Source organism: Carcharodon carcharias, chromosome 2 (assembly GCF_017639515.1).
Source record: "Carcharodon carcharias isolate sCarCar2 chromosome 2, sCarCar2.pri, whole genome shotgun sequence".
NCBI classification, from domain to species: domain Eukaryota; kingdom Metazoa; phylum Chordata; class Chondrichthyes; order Lamniformes; family Lamnidae; genus Carcharodon; species Carcharodon carcharias.
In genome coordinates this window covers 36,890,878-36,911,303 of record NC_054468.1, presented here as the reverse complement: position 1 = coordinate 36,911,303, position 20,426 = coordinate 36,890,878, and the positions used below count along the sequence as shown (strand labels likewise).

At 42.9% G+C, this 20,426-nt stretch overlaps 1 protein-coding gene across 1 annotated transcript in view; it reads left to right on the top strand.

Moving 5' to 3' along the window:
- Positions 1-20,426, top strand: part of rnpepl1 (arginyl aminopeptidase like 1) — a 77,634-nt gene that overhangs the window by 11,017 nt on the left and 46,191 nt on the right. Inside the window, exon 2 of the mRNA XM_041178695.1 lies at positions 5,510-5,650. Coding sequence (XP_041034629.1) covers positions 5,510-5,650 — 141 coding nt within the window. The remainder of the gene's footprint in view (positions 1-5,509; positions 5,651-20,426) is intronic.

Genomic DNA, 20,426 nt, shown 5'->3' with positions numbered 1-20,426 from the left:
TTTTGTTTATAGGTTCTACCCATATGGCCTCATTTGAGGAACCTTCTAAGATATCTTCCCTCCTTATTGTAGTAATTGAGTCCTTGATCAATATTCCAACACCATCACCTCTCTTACACCCCATACCCCTGTATCGTCTGAAGATTCTATACCCCTGAATATTGAGCTGCCAGTCCTGCTCTTCCCTCAACCACGTCTCTGTGATAGCAATGATATCGTATCCCCATGTGTTAATCAACACCCTCAACTCATCTGCCTTATTTGCAAGACTCCTTGCATTAAAATAAGCGCCATCCAGCCTTGCCATGCCCCCTTGTGCCTTAAGTTGACTATATACACTCTGCCATCCAGACTGACTTGGTTTTTCTATGATGTCTATGCATCACCCCCTACTATACCTCCACACCATTTCCCATCCCCCTGCCAAATTAGCTTAAACCCCCACCAACAGCACCAGCAAAGGATGTTGGTCCCATTTCGGTTCAGGTGCAACCTATCAGACTTGTACAGGTCCCACCTTCTCCAGAAACGGACCCAGTGATCCAGGAATCTAAAGCCATCCCTCCTGCACCAACTCTTCAGCTATGCATTTACCTGCTGTATCCGCCTATTCCTATACTCGCTAGCGCACAGTGCCGGTAGTAATCCAAAGATTACAACCTTTAAGGTCCTGCTTTTCAACCTGCTACCTAGCTGCCTACATTCTTGTTGCAGGACCTCATCCCTCTTTCTACCTGTGTCGCTGGTACCAATGTGAGCCATGATCTCTGACTGTTTGCCCTCCCCTTTCAGAATGCCCTGCAGCCATTCAGTGACATCCTTGACCCCGATCCCAGGGAGGCAATACACCATCCTGGAGTCATGTCTGTGGCTGCAGAAACGCCTGTCTGTACCTCTCGCTATTGAGCCTCCCACCACTATTGCTCTTCCTTTCTTTCTCCTCCCACCTTGTGCAGCTGGGCTCTGGCTCAACTCCCCAGCGGAACTGTCTCACCATTTTCCAACACAGAAAAACTGTTCTTGAGTGAGATGTACTCTGGGGCACTCCTGACTACCTGCCTGCCTCCCTTCTTCTGACTGGTGGTCACCCATTCCTTCTCTGACTGCACTTCCTTAAGCTGCTGGATGACTACGTCTAAAAACATGCTATCCACGTAACTCTCAGCCCCGCAGATGCTCTGCTGTGCCTCCAGCCAATGTTCAAGTTCCGAAATCTGACCGTCAAGCTGGTCAAACTGGTGGCGCTTCCTGCATATGTGGTGATCCAGACTGCAAGGAGCATTTAAGACTTCGCACATTCTGCAGGCCATGCAATGCACAGGGCTGAGCTCCCCTGCCATACCTTTAGTTAAAATGTTCTTATCCTAAAGTTAAGCCAAGTAGAAAATTATTTAAGTTTCTTTCTTTTAAAAAAAAAACTAGAACTCTTACCTTTCCTTAATATAGCTTTCAAGTGGAGAAAAATGACTTACCCAATACCTACCAATCAGCTCTCTGCTCTGACGTCATTTTCACCAGCCTTTGCGAAATCTGGCAGGGTTCCTGTTGGGGTTAGCTGCTGCTCCGAGTGGCTCTGATAATAAAGAATAGTCTAATTACACAATTAACCTTGGACAGCTCTCCCTCATACATATGTAATATGTAATTAGCTTTCTTTAAGTTTAAGATTCTTGCTTTGGACTTGAATTTGTCATTTTCTACCATATTATGGAATTCAATTGTATTATCATTTTTTCCCGGAGGATCTTTATTATGAGATTACTAATTAACCCTGCCTATACTAGATCTCAAATAACTTTATCCTAGTTGGCTCCACAATGTATTGTTCAAGGAAACTGTCACAAAAGCAATCTACAAGCTCACCTGCCAGACTTCTTTGCTGGTTTGAATTGTCCAGTCTATATGAAGGTTGAAGTCCCTCATGATTATTACTTTGCCTTTGTTATATGTTCCAATCATTTCATGCTTAATGCTTTGTTCAATGGTTTAACTACTGTTACTGGGCCTATAAACCACTCCACTAGCGTTACGCACTTGTTATTCCTAATCTCCACCGATACTGATTCTACTTCTTGACCTTCTGAACTAAGCACCTTTCTTACTACTGTCCTTATGTTATCCTTTATTATCAGGGCTACTCCTCTATTCTGTCTGCCTTTTAAGAATGTACTGTGGGATATTTATTCCTAAGCCCTGGCCACCTTGCATCCATGATTCTGTATTGGTGGTTATGTCAAACCCATTTATCTCTTCTTGTGACATTAGTTTGTTTAGTTAAATCCACTATATAAATGTAAAGTTTCTATATATATTAAAACCATCTGTCACACTTTAGCTATTTTATTAATAAGTAATCAAAAAATTCTAATTTAGGATTCTGGATCATCCCGCACATTTATCTGAGATGTTCACCTGGTTCCCTCTTACCTATCCAGCTGCGGCCTTACACAATGGCTACTCTTCCCACCCCCGCACCTTTTACCTTTGGAGTCTCCCAAGGATCTATCCTTGGCCCCTTCCCTTTCACAGCTACATGCTGCCCCTCAGTATTACAATCTGAAGATACAATTCATGTTTTACATACGCATTGATGATATCCAGTTTCCAACTCTGCATTCCATTTGGCACTGATGAGCTTCCAACCCCATATTCCCCCCCAGGCTGCCTACTTCCACTTTCTTACTATTGCCCATTTTTGCCCCTCCTTCAGCCCTTCTGCTACTGAAGCCCTCATTTATACTTTTGTTATCTCCAGACTTGATCGTTCTACTGTTCCCCTGGCTGGCCTCCCATCTTCCACCCTCCAAAGAATTTGAGCTCCTCCAAACCTCTGCTGCTCCTAACTCCTGTTCACCCATCTCTTGTGCTCACTCTCCTGTACTGGCTCCCAGTCTACCAATATCTCAATTTTAAAATCCTCACCCTCTGGTTCCAATCACTTCAATTCCTGTAACCTCCTCCAGCCCTCCAACCCTTAGAGAACTGTACATCCCTGAAACTCATGCCTCATGCATTCCCTACTTTCTTCGCCTCACCATTGGCAGCTGTTCCTTCAGTTGGCTGGGACCTCAGCTCTGGAATTCCCGCCCCAAACCTCTGACTGTCCACCTCTCTCTCTCTCCTTGATACTCGATTTAAAACTTATCTCTTTGACCAAGCATTTTGTCACCTGTCTCAATGTTTCTTTTAGCTCAGTGTCAGTATCTGTGAATTGTCTTAAGGTATTTTATTGCCTTTAAGGTGCTATATGAATGCTAGTTGTTGTGTAATTACGCACTGTGTTCCGCTTATGGCTGAAAGTGGAGTGGATGGGGATGTACGGAAACCCGTGCAGACAATGAGATCCAAGGTTTAAACAGGTGGGTAAATGGATTGAGGTGCAGATCAGGAATGAAGTAACTGAATGGCAGAACAGGTTCAAGGGACTGAATGGCCTGCTGTTGTTCCTATGTTCCACCCTGTTCTTTTGAACACAACAAAAGAGCATCATCACAAGTTTGCCATGGAGTTTAGTACCAATGTTTTAATTTTTTATGTCACGTTGTTTAAGTGTGTAGTCTATTAATTCTTTCACACTATTGCACATCACATGTTTGATTTTTCCAAAATGCATGAAGGAGCCTTGATTTTATTCAAACCACTAGGCATTTGAATAGAGGCCACAGAATTACATGGTGATATCAGAACGACAAAATGTTGGGAACAATGTACCCTGTTATTTTTGTGGTGTGCAGCCATTTGGTTTAAGTGCGCAAGCCCTTTAAAGTTTCGTGCATGGCCACGCTTGAGGGGTAACTTAAAAGGACTGACTTGAGCATGGCCGTGGAGTTCTGAGGGGACATTATGGGGAGTCCTCAGTGATTTTGTATCCTTTGATTTGAAACTGGAGAAAAGGGATCCCTGTACGTTGTGGAAAGAAGTTTACAGTACAGTTTATATTCTGATTGAACCTTAATCAGTTTAGTTTGGTTTAATTTAAGCATTTCCTGGGAGTGATGATGGACACTATGGAAATTTCTGGAGTTGCACAGAATGCTACTAAGTTGATTCATTACAAGAAACTGCTGGTTTCTTGTAATTTTTCAGGGACATAGGGATTAGAAAGGATTGTGAGAATGCAGTTCCACCTTTGGGCCCACTGTAATCTTGAGCTTGTTCACAAATCAACTGTCTGTATCCTAACTCGCACTAAGGCCTACTCACCAATCACACCTGTGCTCTCTGGTCCTATGGTGGCTCCCTTTCAGGCAATATATCAATTTTAAAATTCTCATCCTTGTTTTCAAATCCTTCCATGGCCTCATCCTTCCCAATCTCTATGATCTTCTTCAACTTTACAGCCCTCTGAGATCTCTGCTCCTCCAATTTTGGCATTGTCCATGCCAGATTTTAATTGTACCATCTTTGGTAGCCATGCCATCAGCTGCCTAGGCCCTAAGTTCCAAAGCCTCTCTACCTGTCTCTTTTCCTGTAAGGCACTTGTTAAAATCTACCTCTATGACCAAGCTTTTGACCACTGGTCCTAATATTTCTGTATGTGATTCTGTTTGGAGTTTCTTTCATCTGAGTGCTCCTGTGGGATGATTTACTACATTAAAAAGCTCCAAATATGCAGATTGTTGTTGATATAAAAATGTTTGAATACATAGTTTAAAACCCAATGAGTAACGCTGAATAATATTACAAAAGCAAAATATAGCAAATGCTGGAAACTTGAAATAAAAACGGGAAATGCTTGAAATACTCAGCAAGTCGGGCAACCTCTGTGGAGAGAAACGGAGTTACTGTTTCAGGTCAATGACCCTTCATCAGAATTGAATACTGTTCTACTTGACACAACTTTTAAGGCTGGAAAATGGTTTACATGGTATAACATTGTTTTTTTATTTGTAAATATGACATAAATCTGATTTTAACCCACCATGGAAACTCCCATTTTCCCTTGGGGCAATTTGTTATATATGTTTTCTCAGCTCAGTTTTTTCCAGCATGTCATATAGCTGAAATTTACATGCTTACTGCTGAAGTGGCACTCCCGGTGTGGCATGAATTATTAATCATAGACATCAGCATTTCATGCTGGTTGTTTTGCATATGGCCTCATTAAAATTGAAGTGAAAAGTGAATCCATCACAAGTCACTTTAGCCAAGAGGCCGCAGTACCAAACCTTTTTACAATAGATGTATAGATTTTAAACTGTTTGTGCTACTGTCTTCCAAAGCAACATGTTTGAAATATTTCTACTGGTTGACTAATGATGTGACAAAATACATAAGGACAAAGAAACGCATTCTCATCTTTTAATAGCAGCAGTAATATTTACATAAAATGATGAATTCTAAGTCTAACTCTCCAACTCGCACTAACTGAAGATTGATGTAGGAGGATTTAAAAATCAAAACCGAGATTAAGACTGATTTTCCTACGTTACGCAAGTAATTTTCAGAAAAAGAACCAGTAATTTAAAGCCCTTTGTGACTGAAGGTTTTTTGTTTTCCTCACACTCAGATTTGGTGGCTGGATCCAGAATTAACAAGTGGAAATTCCAGACCATTCCTTTTTACACATGGTCACTCGGTGTGTAATAGATCCTTCTTTCCCTGCTTTGATACACCTGCTGTCAAGAGTACTTACTCCGCTACAGTTATGGTAGGAAAGCTCCTGTTGAAATTGCTCTAATTGTTACTATGTGCTGTTTTATATGAATAAATGAAACCACTGATGATGCTGTATGGGTTCAGGTTGATAACAGGTAAGTTTGTTTGCCATTTGAAAATTTGCAACTGGACTATGTCAAGAGAGAAACTCTACTCTGTCCAAAATTGGTGAATGTGAGTACTTTGATTTGGATTATATGGTAATTATGAACACTTGCAATGGTATGTGGGGTGCCCCAGCTGCTGAGGCTTGCAATGGTATATGGGGTAGTGCAGCTGCTGAGGCTGTAATTGTTCTCCATCAGATTGGTTGCAACTTCTTTCTGGATGAAGGGCATTGATCCAGTTACACTGCTGTTAATTGTTTGTTTTCGGTTCTACAGCTATGCTTAATATTATTCTGTTTGATATTTGTGATAATTTTAGTGTATGTTCTGTAGAATGACTACAGAATCTGTTCAGTTTACAGGGCTGACACTTATCAAAAGCACAGTTCACAAACCTGAGGGAATTGCATTGACATTGCTGTATTTCATAAGGTGCCAATCAAAGGTTACTACACAGGATAAGAGCACATGGTGTAAGGGATAACATATTAGCATGGATAAAGGATTGGTTAGCTAACAGGAAGCAGAAAGTAGGGATAAATGGGTCTCTTAAGGATTGGCAAACTGTAACTAGTGGAGTGCCACAGGGATCAGTCCTCAACTATTTACAGTCTATATCAATGATTTGGATGAAGTAGCTGAATTTGCAGATGACACCAAGATAGGTTTAAAAAGTAAGTTGTCAGCACAGAAAAAGGCCCTTCAGCCCATCGAGTCTGTGCCAATCAAACAAGTACCTAACTATTCTAATCCCATTTTCTAGCAATAGGCCCATAGCCTGTATGCCATGGCATCGCAAGTGCACATCCAAATGCTTCTTAAATGTTATGAGGGTTTCTGCCTCGACCACCCTTTCAGGTAGTGAGTTCCAGATTCCCACCACCCTCTGGGTGAAACAATTCTTCGTCACATCCCCTCTAAACCTCCTGCCCTTTACCTTAAATCTATGCTCCCTGGTTATTGATCCCTCCACCAAGGGAAAAAGTTCCTTCCTGTCTACCGTATCTATGCCCTTCATAATTTTATACACCTCAATCATGTCCCCCCTCAATATCCTCTGCTCCTGGGAAAATAACCCCAGTCTATCCAATCTCTCCTCATAGCTAAAACACTTCAGTCCAGGCAACATCCTGGTAACTCTCCTCTGCACTCTCTCTAGTGCAATTACATCCTTCCTATAATGTGGATTCCAGAACTGCATGCAATACTCTAGCTGTGGCCTAACCAGCATTTTATACAGTTCCAGCATAACCTCTCTGCTCTTATATTCTGTGCCTCTATACAGCTGTACTGTACTGTCCCCCAAAATTACCATTAATTCAAAACATCAAGAAGAGGACAGTCTATGATTGTAAAATACTGAAATTTACTGTTCAGGTTTGCTTTAGGGGACTAGAATTCAACCTTCCCTTTGATGGGTTTGAAGCTATTCTAAAAGTTGACAATTTTTTTCCAACTTTTTAGGGAGGCAATGCTGATATCATGTAAGAGCCTGAATGTTTTTCAGTTTTCTTTAACCCTGCTGCTGGCTGAATATTTTAACTGGCAGCATTCATATAAACTTTAGCATAGTAGGATAGTCCAAGGTATTTTATAGTGGAGGTAGAGGGTCTGCAAAGGGTTACGGACAGGTTCAGTGAGTGGGCAAAAATATAGCAGATGGAATATAATGTGGATAAATGAGAATTTGTCTATTTTGGCAGGAAGAATAGAAAAGCAGTATACTATTTAAATGGAAAGAGATTGCAGAACTTGGTGGTACAGATGGATCTGGGTGTCCAGATACATGAATCTCACAAAGTTAGTATGCAAGTACAGCAAGTGATTAGGAAGGCAAATGGAATGTTGGCACTTATTGCAAGAGGGATGGAATATAAAATAAGGAAGTTTTAATGAAGCTGTACAGGGCCTTGGTGAGACCACACCTGGAGTACTGTGTTCAGTTTTGGTCTCCTTATTTGAGAAAAGAAAAAAATTGCTTTAGCAGCTCGGAGAAGGTTCACTCGACTCATTCCTGGGATGAAGGCCTTATCTTATGAAGAAAGTTTGAACAGGTTAGGCCTATACCCATTGGAGTTTAAAAGAATGAGAGGTGATCTTGTTGAAACATATAAGATCTTGAGGGGACTGGGTAGCTTGGCTACCGGGAGAATGTTTCTCTTGTGGAGGAACTCGGGGACATAGTTTAAGAATAGAGGTCTCCCTTTTAAGACACAGATGAGGAGAGTTTTTTTCTCTGAGGGTCATTAGAGTTTCGAGTTCTCATCCCCAGAAGGTAATGGATATTGGGGTAAATTTATTGAAGGCTAAGTTAGATAGATTTTTGTTAGACAAGGGAGTCAAGGATTATGGGGTGCAGAAAGGAAAGTGGAATTGAGACAACAACCTGATCTTAGTGAGGTGGAGTAGGCTCAAAGGGCCAAATGGCCTACGCCTGCTACTGTGTCCTATGTTCCTATATGTTGCATTTTATTTTAATACAGCTGTGCTGTACTGTCCTTCAGAATTACCATTAATTCAAAACATCAAGAAGAGGACAATCTATGTTTGTAAAAGACTGAAATTTACAGTTCAGGTTTGCTTCAGGGGATTAGATTTCAACCTTCCCTTTGATGGTTTTGAAGCTATTCTGAAGGTTGACAACTAATTTTCTCCCAACTTTTTAGGGAGGCAATGCTGATATCATATAAGAGCCTGAATGTTTTTCAGTTTTCTTTAACTCTGCTGCTGGCTGAATATTTTAGCTGGCAGTATTTATATAAACTTTAGCATAGTAGGATAGCCTAAGATATTTTATAGATGTCAAACAGATTTAAAGTGGTAACAGGAGAAAAGTTAATGGAGTTGACAGATAATTATGGTCACAGAGGATAGTTTTGAGGTAGCAAGAGAGATAAAGAAGTGGAAAGTTTTAAGAAGAGAATTCCCAAGTGTGGGGCCAATCTTCTCCCATCAGGGATAGAGAGGGCTGGTGAAGCAAAATTAAATCCAAAGCAGTGAAAATAGATGGGGCATGCATTGGCACATACAGCTGAAGGTGGCTACAAAGGAATGGGAGGAGTGAACAAGTGTGTGTTTTGCAGTTAATTTTTTCCACTATTGCTCTGCTTGTCCATACTCTCCAGTCATTAAGACATGCTCAGGAAATATACCAATAAGGAACAAAACCTCACAACTGCTGTCTTGCCTGAATCTGTGAAAAGCTTTATTCACCATACTTGGCTGAGCGGTTACTTTTGCAGCTTTGGAAGTTTGCACATTTGCCCTCCACTTTGGAGTTGTGATCTATAAGACCACCATGTGTGCATCTTATGCTGTTTTACTTTGGATCTCAGATGAGGGCCACAATGATCAGCAGGAAGAGCACCAGCAGCAGGAGTAGCAACTCCTCAAAGAATTGCTACTCCACAGAAGAGAGGTGCAGCTCACAGGAGGCCAGACCCGAACACAGTGTACAGGCAGAGGATAAACTTCTTCAATGTGTCATTTGCAACCTGCTGCCAGGACCTGGTAGCCACGCTTTACTAGTGGCTGAAAAAGTCACTACTGCCCTCAAGCTCTTTGCCTCTGGTTCTTTCCAGGGCTCAGCCAGAGACATTTGTAGCACCACACAGCTGGTGATCCACAAATGCATAAGGCAGGTGACTGATGGCTTGTTTTCCAGGGCAGGCAATTATGTCAATTTTGCCACTAATGCTGTCAGTCAGACTGTACAGACACTTGAGTTTACATCACTAGGTGACTTCACACAGGCGCAGGGCAACTGACCACACACATGTGGCTTTAAGGCACCTCCCAATCCCCCATCAATGTCTTTCAACTGCAAGGGGTCCCATGCCATCAATATACAGCTGATGTAAAACCACAAAAGGATGTTTATGCATGTGTGCACAAGGTTCCTGGCCAGCTACCATGATGATTTTGTGCTGTGGCAGGCAATCCTCCCAGATTTCCCCTCACCTCGAAACAGACTTACTTACTGACTGTTTGGAGATGAGGGATATTCATTTAAAGCATGACTGATGATATTTGTGAAGAACCTAACCAAAGAGGCCCAGCAACGAACCAGCGAAAGCCATATGACAACCAGATGCATCACTGAGCAAGCCATCAACATACTGAAGGTGTGTTCAGATCTGGAGGCATTCTTCAATTTGTTTTTTTTAAATTCATTCATGGGATGTGGGCTTTGCTGGCTAGGTCAGCATTTATTGCCCGTCCTTAGTTGCCCTTGAGAAGGTGGTGGTGAGCTGCTTTCTTGAACCGCTGCAGTCCATGTGGTGTAGGTACACCCACAGTGCAGTTAGGAAGGGAATTCCAGGATTTTGACCCAGTGACTGTGAAGGAACGGCAATATATTTCCAAGTCAGGATGGTGAGTGGCTTGGAGGGGATCTGCCAAGTGGTGGTGTTTCCATGTATCTGCCACCCCTGTCCTTCTACATAGTAGTGGTCATGGGTTTGGAAGGTGCTGTCGAACGAGCCTTGGTGAATTCCTGCAGTGCATCTTGTAAATGGTACAGACTGCTGCTACTGTGCAGCAGTTGGTGGTGGTGAGAGTGAATGTTTGTGGCTGTGGTGCCAATCGAGTGGGCTGTTTGCCCTGGACAGTGTCAAGCTTCTTGAATATTGTGGGAGCTGCAGTCATCCAGGCAAGTGGGGAGTATTCCATCACACTCCTGACTTGTGCCTTGTAGATGGTGGCCAGGATTTGAGGAGTCAGGAGGTGAGTTACTCGTTGCACGATTCCTAGCCTCTGACCTGCTCTTGTAGCCACCCTGTTGAACATTGTGCAATCATCAGCGAACATCCCCTTATGATGGAAGGAAGGACATTGATAAAGCAGCTGAAGATGGTGGGCCAAGGACACGACCCTGAGGAACTCCTGCAGTGATGTCCTGGAGCTGAGATGACTGACCTCCAGCAACCACAACCATCTTCCTTTGCGCTAGGTATGCCCCAACCAGCCAGGAGTTTTCCCCCTGATTCCCATTGACTCCAGTTTTTCTAGGGCTAAAGGACGTTTTGATGAGGGCTTGCATGCTCTAGTTTGATTTTTCCATGTTTGATTCTCCATACAAGTAACCACTCTTTCCATGAACAACAACATCATCGTAGAGGCCTGTGACATCACGGCCACTCATGCTTGTGACATGTTCCTCCAATCTCTCTGCAACAGTTTGGTGTGGTTGGGACACCTGTCGTTGTATTGCACATTCTTTGCTGCTGCTCTACAAGTATAGGCTTTGGTGATGGCCCCCAAGGCTCAGCATCTGCATCCAGTTGAGCAAAGCTTTGAGCATCCTGCAGCTTCTGATGTGGACTCTCCACTGTTGTTCTTGTCTCCACCATCTGCAGTTGCTCACATGTGATCTTTAAGTCATCAGACGAAAACCCAACAAAGTGTGAATATCTGAGCTGGTGCATGGCCTGTGAGAGTCCTGTTATAATACACTGTTGGAGTGAGTGGCCTTCTCTGAGGAGTCATCCTCATTCTCATGCACAGCTTCCTGTAGGATTCTTGAAGGCCCTTTGGGGAGATTAGAGACATGAATTCGAACTGTCAAGAATGTTTTATGTGATCATTGTGCACATGATCATATTTCACTTGCTGTTGACATCATGTCATTCAAGTGAGTGTTGTATGCCACATGGCTGTCTGATGTTTAGTCCTGTCAGCAAGTAACTGGGAAGGTCCCATCTCTAATTGCCAAGTACTAATTTTGCTGATGTCCAGTCCTGCCACCTCTGCAGCTGTCAGTTGCGAAATAGCTGGACCTCTGTTTATCTGTCTCTCCTTCTTGTACCCTACAAGGAGGGAAAGAAGAGACCTTCTAGCTGAGAGTAATGATGAGTTGAACAGATGGATGGAGAGTATTTGTTGAGGGTGACTGTGAGGAAGAGGCATGGCATTGCATAAAGATGAGGGCGAGTGTCAGTGGTGGATGGACAGATAGAGATGCGAGAAAGTGCATAGACAGAGATGGATAGGTGCTCCTGCAGAGTAAGGTGCAATCAATTCTATCACTTACTTCTGTGCCGCTCTTGATTCCGGAATCTGGCACCGATTGTTGATAACTAACTGGAGGGCACTGATGTGCTGTGCAATGTTAAACTGACATTGGCAGGAGAGCACAGATACATCTGGGGCTGAAATAAATTCTTCTTCATACTTTGTGTGTGAGCTTCAGTTTGGGTTGGTAATCAGTGCCTTGGCCAGTGCTGGATGAGGGAGATGATAACTGGGAACTTGTTGCTTATACCCTTTCCAATTCTGAGAGAGCCATCGGGCTCTAATCCAAGTGACTCTGAATGATAAGAGAACACAGATTTCCTCAGATTTCCTGTGTTCTGATGAAGAGGCATACTGACTTGAAACGTTAAATATGTTCTTCTCTGAAGATGCTGTCAGACCTGCTGAGTTTTCCCAGCTATTTTTGCTTTTGTTACAGATTTCCTACGCTGTTTCAGTCTTGCCAGTTAGCTTTAGATTGGCTCATGGCAAACACCAGTTGAATTTCCTTGAGCTCCTCTCTGGCCTGAAATGTTGAGTCTCTCTAGGAATGAAAAGCAAGTAAAGCAAACTATTTTCTTATTCAGGAAAGTTCCAAACGTTTAGTTGGGGCACTTAAAAACTGTTGATAGTATTATCCTTTCAAATACTAATTTCTATCAAGCTAAAATCATACAAATCAAATTGTTGCCTGTTTCTATCCCTTTCCCCTCAACAGCCTGGCTCAACTAACTTATTCAAGCCCTGTTGCAGCCTTAACTCCTACACTTGTATTTTACAAAGATCTTAAATGTTGCACTTCAACCTTGCCAAAAATCAGTGAGATCTGACCGAGTAAAAATGTAAATTTATATTTTGCTTCATTTATACTGTGGTAACTTTTAGAAGCCAGTCCTGAATCGTCAAGTTGTTTGAAACTATTACAGACACTGGTACATGGGCAAATACAGGTTTTTAGGGAGTCCTTCCAGACCTCATTAAAAAGTAGAGAGTTTATACAGAGAGCAACAAAGCGGGAGAAGGAAAGTGAGAAACAGCACTGAAAAGAAAAGGGGCACAAACAGTTGCAGAGAAACACAACAGGGAGGTAGAGGCAAAATCTATGGGAAAAAAATTCTTCTAGGAAAATAAGCTGCAGCAGCTTTGAAAAAAAAATAAACAACAAGCAAAATGAACTAACCTAGAAACAAGAAGAGAATGAAAGGTTAGCTATGTTGAAACATTAAATGTGAAATGCTAATCAAAAACTGGTTTAGATCATTCAAAGAAAGAATTAGCTAGAGGTCTAGAATAAAATAAATTTTACTGATAATATCCCCATTTCTTTTCCCTTCCCCCCCCCTCCTCTTTCCTCTCCACCAGTTCTTTTATGTCTCCCCTTTTACCTCCCTTGTGCCCGAGGCTCTTTGCTCCTCTTCTACCCTTTGCTCTCCTCCACCTTTTTTTTATTCATTTATGGGATGTGGGTGTCACTGAATAGGCCAGCATTTATTGCCCATCCCTAATTGCCCTTGAGAAGGTGGTGGTGAGCTGCCTTCTTGAACCACTGCAGTCCATGTGCTGTAGACACACCAACAATGTTGTTGGGGAGGGAGTTCCAGGATTTTGACCCAGCGTCAATGATGGATCAGCGATAGATTTCCAAGTGAGGATGTTAAGAGGCTTGGAGGGGAACTTCCAGGTGGTGGTGTTCCCACATGTCTGCTGCCCTTGTCTTTCTGAATGGTAGTGGTCGTAGGTTTGGAAGATGCTGCCTAAGGTGGCTTCGTGAGTTCCTGCAGTGCATCTTGTAGATGGTACACTCTGCTGCTACTATGTGTTAGTGGTGGAGGGAGCGAATGTTTGTGGATGGGGTACTAATCAAGCTGGCTGCTTTGTCTTGGATTGTGTCAAGCTTCTTGAGTGTTGTTGGATCTGCACTCATCCAGGCAAGTGGAGAGTATTCCATCACACTCCTGACTTGTGCCTTGTAGATGGTGGACAGGCTTTGGGGAGTCAGGAGGTGAGTTATTCGTTGCAGGATTCCTAGACTCTGACCTCTTGTAGCCACAGTATTTATATGGCTAGTCCAGATCAGTTTCTGGTCAATGGTAACCCCCCAGAATGTTGATAGTGGGAGATTCCATGATGGTAATGCCACTAAATGGCAAGGGGCGATGGTTGGATTCTCTCTTGTTGGAGGTGGTCATTGTCTGGCACTTATCTGGTGCAAATGTTACTTGCCACTTGTCAGCCCAAGCCTGGATATTGTCCAGGTCTTCCTTTATTTGGACATGAACTGCTTCAGTATCTGAGGAATTGCGAATGGTGCTGAACATTGTGCGATCATCACTTTGGACCTTATGATGGAAGGAAGGATATTGATGAAGCAGCTGAAGATGGCTGGGCCTAGGACTTTACCCTGAGGAACTCCTGCAGCGATGTCCTGGAGCTGAGATGATTGACCTCCAACAACTGCAACCATCTGCTGCTGTGCTAAGTATGACTCCAGCCAGCGGAGAGTTTTCCTCTCGATCCCATTGACTCCAGTTTTGCTTGGGTTCCCTGATGCCACACTCGATCAAATGCTGCCTTGGTGTCAAGGGCTGTCACTCTCACCTCACCTCCAGAGTTCAACTCTTCTGTCCATGTTTAAACCAAGGCTGTAATAAGGTCAGGAGCTGAGTGACCCTGACAGAACCCAAACTGAATGCCAGTGAGCTGATTATTGCTAAGCAAGTGCCACTTGATAGCACTGTTGATGACCCTTTCCGATGATGGAGAGTAGACTGATGGGGCAGTGATTGGCTGGGTTGGATTAGTCCAGCTTTTTGTGTACAGTACATACCTGGGCAATTTTCCACATTGGCGGGCTGATGTCAGTGTTGTAGCTGTACTGGAACAGCTTGGCTAGGAGTGCAGCAAGTTCTGGAACACAGGTCTTCACTATTGCCAGAATGTTGTCAGGGCCCATAGCATTTGCAGTATTCAGTGCCTTTAGCCATTTCTTGATATCACATGGAGTGAATTGAATTGGCTGAAGACTGGCACCTGAAATGCTGGGGACCTCCAGAGGAGGCCAAGATGGATCAGCCACTAGGTACTTCTGGCTGAAGATTGTTGTGAATTCTTCAGCCTTATCTTTTGCTGAACTCAAGTGGTGCTCTGTTTGAAGTGACTCTAGCTGCTTGTATACTGTGGGCAGGATTTCTTGTTTTTCCCAACACTCATATGCGATGGCTGGATTGACTTCAAATAGCAGGAGCACATGATGGTTGGTATATATGTGACAGTGTGATGAGCTCATGTTGCTGTTATTTGAAATTCACAGAGAGCAATGCAGTGCTGGATTTAAAGATCAAACAGATGATAATCAGGAACTGAAGAATGCATTGCAAGCACATGACATTGGAACTCATCCTGGCAAATACCACTTTCACAATAACCTTGACATCAACCTATGATCAACAACTTTCCTCACACTTTAGTGGGGCAACTATAATATTGTCAACATAGTGCAGTGGAGTACACTATAATGAGCTACATTTTATAATGTAGAACCTCCAGTGTGCCCAGTTAGACTTCATGTTTGGAAGAACACTGCTGCTGTAATTAAAATAGCTGCATGTAGGGAAAATCTGATCTCTTATTTTCCATTATTTAACCCATAAGAAGTGGAATACTGCCACCCTTTAATGGAAGCTGATGATTCCAGTTAGAAATTTCATAGTCTTCACCTTCACAGTGAATAAATCTCTCATGTCTTTTTAAAATATTGTTCTCTGTTTTGTTATAGCAAAAAACCAGATTCAGAAATGTAATTTTTTGTGAAAGCACGGTTAGTTCTACTCTGGGTCACCAGGCTGAAGAAGCAGGAAGTGTGGTACATTCAAGCTTAGAGACTTTGAAATTACACCACATAATACTAGTGTACAAACATTTAACAGGTTCATTTAACATTTCTGTCCATTCTATTTCTGGGGTCATCCATCTCAAATGGATGACACCAATGCTAAAATAACAATATTTCAAACTAGTATGTAAGTTTTCCTACATTAATGTCCCATAGTTTAATTTCATGGTCATATAGCTGAGGAAAAATTGAGAACATGAGTAGTATGCATTTTGTAATAGAATTATTAGTCACTTGCTTTATTTCAGTTGTCATTTCAATCCCCCAGCTCCTGATCAAGTAAAATCATTTAATTGCAAAAGATTGCCTACAATTTCAGGTTACCCTATAGGCCTGTTGGAAAGCTCTACTCTCTAGGAAAGGTTAGAGTGGATTAATGATTTATAAAACCTTTACATTAGTTGGAGGTATCCATATCTCTCTAGTATTATGTCAACTTTAGCCTGTGTACCATTTACTTCTAAGCTGCTGATTTCCCATTTCAATGGAGGAGGGACAATAACCCAGATGTTAACTGGGACAGGATTTCCAAGCAAGGTGAGAAGGAATGCCATGGAGTTTGAACTCATTGATGTGCATGATTTTTTTTTAAACAGGTTCCCCATCCAGAAGTCAGTCTGATTTACGCCAGGGGCCGAGGAGATGCTGGGGAAAAATTGGGGACGGAAATTGGAGGGAGAAATGGATGGGGTTAGTGATAGATTTTAGGGAGGGGATCAGAGGCAGCTCAGAGGGAGAGGTGGAGGGTCTGGGAGAGGTTGTAGTGGGGTTGTTGAAGCAAGATCAAGGGGAGAGATCAGGAGTTGGGGAAAGTTGGTCTTAGTGGGATTGATGGGACAGTCCAATTACTGGGGAACTTTATCACTCCTCCTCCTGGCACACAAACAGTGCTGAAAAATTGTTTACTTCTTGCGTTAACTGTCTTCGCCTTCCTTTAACTGCTGAGTATCCTGAGGTCCCGAAACCTGGTTGGCCAGCGTTAAGCATGAAACAAAGATAAATGCTGTTTATCTCTAATTTTTTCCAGTTCCAATGAAGGGTTATACCTGATACATTAGCTTGCCTTCCTCTCCACATATCCAGAAAGATCTGCTGACATTTCATTTTTTACAACATTTTCTGTTTTTGTTCTAGATTTTTGGCATATACAGTTTTTTTTAAAATCGGTTCTGTGAAATATAAAATGTGTATTTTCTCAGCTCTTCACCGTGGATTGCTGTGTGGCTCTTGGCTCCAATGAACCCTGTTTACCAATCCATTCTATGTTATGTATTTAACTATGAATAATATAAAATAGAAGTATTGTATAATAATAAGGGCAGAATATATCACTTTAAAAAAATTATGTGTTACAATTGAGAGGTTTATAAGATTGTTATGTTTTGGGATTGTATCTTTCAGGTGAAATGAAGGGTCATGTAACCTGTCTTGAAGTCTGCCTGACAGCAAAGCCTGGGTGGTTTGATTGTTAGAGATTAAAGGGGGCCCAGATTGTTTTACTGGGAAGAAAGTGGGAAGAAAGCAACCTGGCAACAATATGTGCCAACTGTGTAGAGATGTGAGTCTCCAAAGTCCCAGAAAAGTGTTGAGAATGCTGAGTTGTAAACAGTTGTGCTTTAAACTGCCCACTTAGTTCCAAGATGAAAGAGAGTTGGGGTCTCAAGGATAGCTAATCAGCATTTCTGTCTGGTTACAAGGCCCGATTCACATTGTCATGGAATTGGGCTTTGAGAAGGGAAGTATTTCTAAGGTGTTGTGTGGCACTACCACCTTGCTAAATGGGATAAATTTTGAACATGTCTAGCAACTCAAGATTGGGCAACCATGAGGTGCTGTGAGCCATCAGCAACAGCAGAATTGTACTCGACAACAATCTGTAACCTCATGACCTGGCATAATCCCCCACTCTACCATTACCACCTAGCCAGGGGATCAACCCTGTTTCAATGAAGAATGCAGGAGTGCATTCCAGGAACAGCACCAGGCATACCTAAAACTGAGGTGTCAAGTCAGTGAAGCTACAACACAGGACTACTTGCATGCCTAACAGCATAAGCAGCAAGTGATCGACAGAGCAACCAACAGATCAGACCTAACCTCTGCAGTCCTGCCACATCCAGTTGTGAATGGTGTTGGACAATTAAACAGCTCACTGGAAGAGGAGGCTCCACAAATATCCCCACCCTGAATGATGGGGGAGCCCAGCACATTAGTGCAAAAGATAAGGCTGAAGCATTTGCAAGAATCTTCAGCCAGAAGTGCCAATTGGATGATCCGTCTTGGCCTCCTACGGTGGCCCCCAGCATCATAGATGCCAGTCTTCAGCCAATTCAGTTCACTCCATGTAATATCAGGAAGGCACTGGACACTGGAAATGCTATGGGCACTGACAGTATTCTGGCAAAAGTGCAGAAGACTTGTGCTCCAGAACTTGCTGTGCCCCTAGCAATGTGGAAAATTGCCCAGGTATGTCCTGTACACAAGAAGCAGGACAAATCCAACCTGGCCAATTACTGCCCCATCAGTCTACTCCCAATCATCAGTAAAGTGATAGAAGGGCTCATCTACAGTGCTATCAAATGGCACTTGGTTAGAAATAACATGCTCAGTGATGCCCAGATTGCGTTCCGCCTGGACCACTCAGCTCCTGACCTCATTACAGTCTTGGTTTAAACATGGACAAAAGAGCTGAAATCCAGGGGTGAAGTAAGAGTGATTGCCCTTGACATCAAGGCAGCATTTGACCGAGTGGCATCAGGGAGCCCTTGTAAAACTGGAGTCAATGGGAATTGGGGGAAAACTCTCCACTGGACTGAGTCATATATAGCACAATGGAAGATGGTTGTGGTTGTTGAAGGTCAATCACCTCAGTTCCAGGACATCACTGCATGACTCCCTCAGGATAGTGTCCTCGGCCCAACCATTTTCAGCTGCTTCATCAATGACTTTCCTTCCACTGTAAGGTCAGAAGTGGGGCTGTTTGCTGCTGATTGCCCAATGTTCAGCACCACTCGAGGCTCCTGAGATACTGTAGCGATCCATATCCAAACGCAGCAAGAACTGGACAATATCCAGGCTTGGGCTGACAAGTAGCAGGTAACATTCACGCCACACAAGTGCCAGGCAATGAACATTTCCAACAAGAGAGAATCTAGCGATCGCCCCTTGAAATTCAGTAGCATTACCGTCACTGAATCCCTCACTATCAGTTTCCTGGGGGTTACTGTTGACCAGAAACTGAACTGAACTAGCCATATAAATGCTGTGGCTACAAGAACAGGTCAGAGACTAGGAATCCTGCGGCGAGTAACTCACCTCCTGACTCCCCAAATTCTGTCCACCATCTACAAGGCACAGGTCAGGAGTGTGATGGAATACTTTCCACTTGTCTGGATGGGTGCAGTTCCATCAACATTCAAGAAACTTGACACCATCCAGGACAGTGCAGTCCACTTGATTGGCACCCCTTCCACAAACATTCATTCCCTTTCCACCAATGCACAGTGGCAGCAGTGTGTTCCATCTACAAGATGTGCTGCAGGAACTCACTAAGGCTCCTTAGACAGCACCTTCCAAACCCAGAACCACTACCATCTGGAAAGAAAAGGGTAGTAGATTCATGGGAACACCACCACCTGGAAGTTCTTCTCTAAGCCACTCACCATCCTGACGTGGAACTATATCACCGTACCTTCACTGTCGCTGGGTCAAAGTCTTGGACCTTCCTCCCTAACAGCAGTGTGGGTGTACCTACAGCTCATGGACTGCAGTGGTTCAAGAAGGCAGCTCACTACTACCTTCTCAAGGGCAATTAGGGATGGGCAATAAATGCTGGCTTAGCCAGAAAAGCCCATATCCCATGAACGCATGTAAAAAAAACCCTGAAAGCTCAGACAAAGTTAGTTCACCAGGATACTGGAGAGAGAGAACAGGTGGAGGCTGATAGTCTTGATGGTTTGCCATGTCAGAAATCGGGTGGAAATTTGCTTTCAGATTAAGAAGACCAAATTGGTGCAGAGTTAAATGAAGCTGGAAGGTTTGCCTAGCTTGCAGTAGCGGGATGATCGCCAGTATACTCTCATCATGAAGGACTTTTCTGGGGTTAGATGTTACCAGGCTGAGAAAGGACAAGAACAGAAGTAAAACCTTGGGAGCTAAGAATCAATTTGGACTGATTTCAGGAGAATTGAATGTCTACTTAAAGGATAGTGTGTTATTTCAGTTAAGCTAAATATAAGAAAGGCGGTGTTCAATTCTGTGGTTTAAAGCGCAAGTTGCCTACAAAGAGCGTGTTTAGTCAACAGTGCTTTTGGTCTTTTGTTCTGGTAAATGTCTTAAAATGTGAAATCTTGTCATGACATCCTTTCAGCCATGAACTGGTGGTTTGAATTTCTTTTTAAAAGTTATCAGTCTCTGTGGAGAGCTTAACAAATTGAAATGTGTCTGCCAATCCTGGATGGTGGACAAACGTGTTGACCAGAACAGGTCTTTTTTTCGTCTTCAGATCTGACACAGTATGTCACTCTGAGGCAGTAATTTTTTTGCCTAAAATAAACAGGAGTTTTTTTGTGCATATAGTTTCTATAATATATAGTTTCTTTAGCGACTGACTTACCCCAAAAGTACTTTAGCCTCATGCCATTGTTCTCTTTTAATTTGTACTGAACAATATCAATTACAATACTATACCTTGAAATCATCCGCTATAGGCATAGAGTTAGGTTCCACATGTGCAGCAGTGACTCCCAGCTCTACCT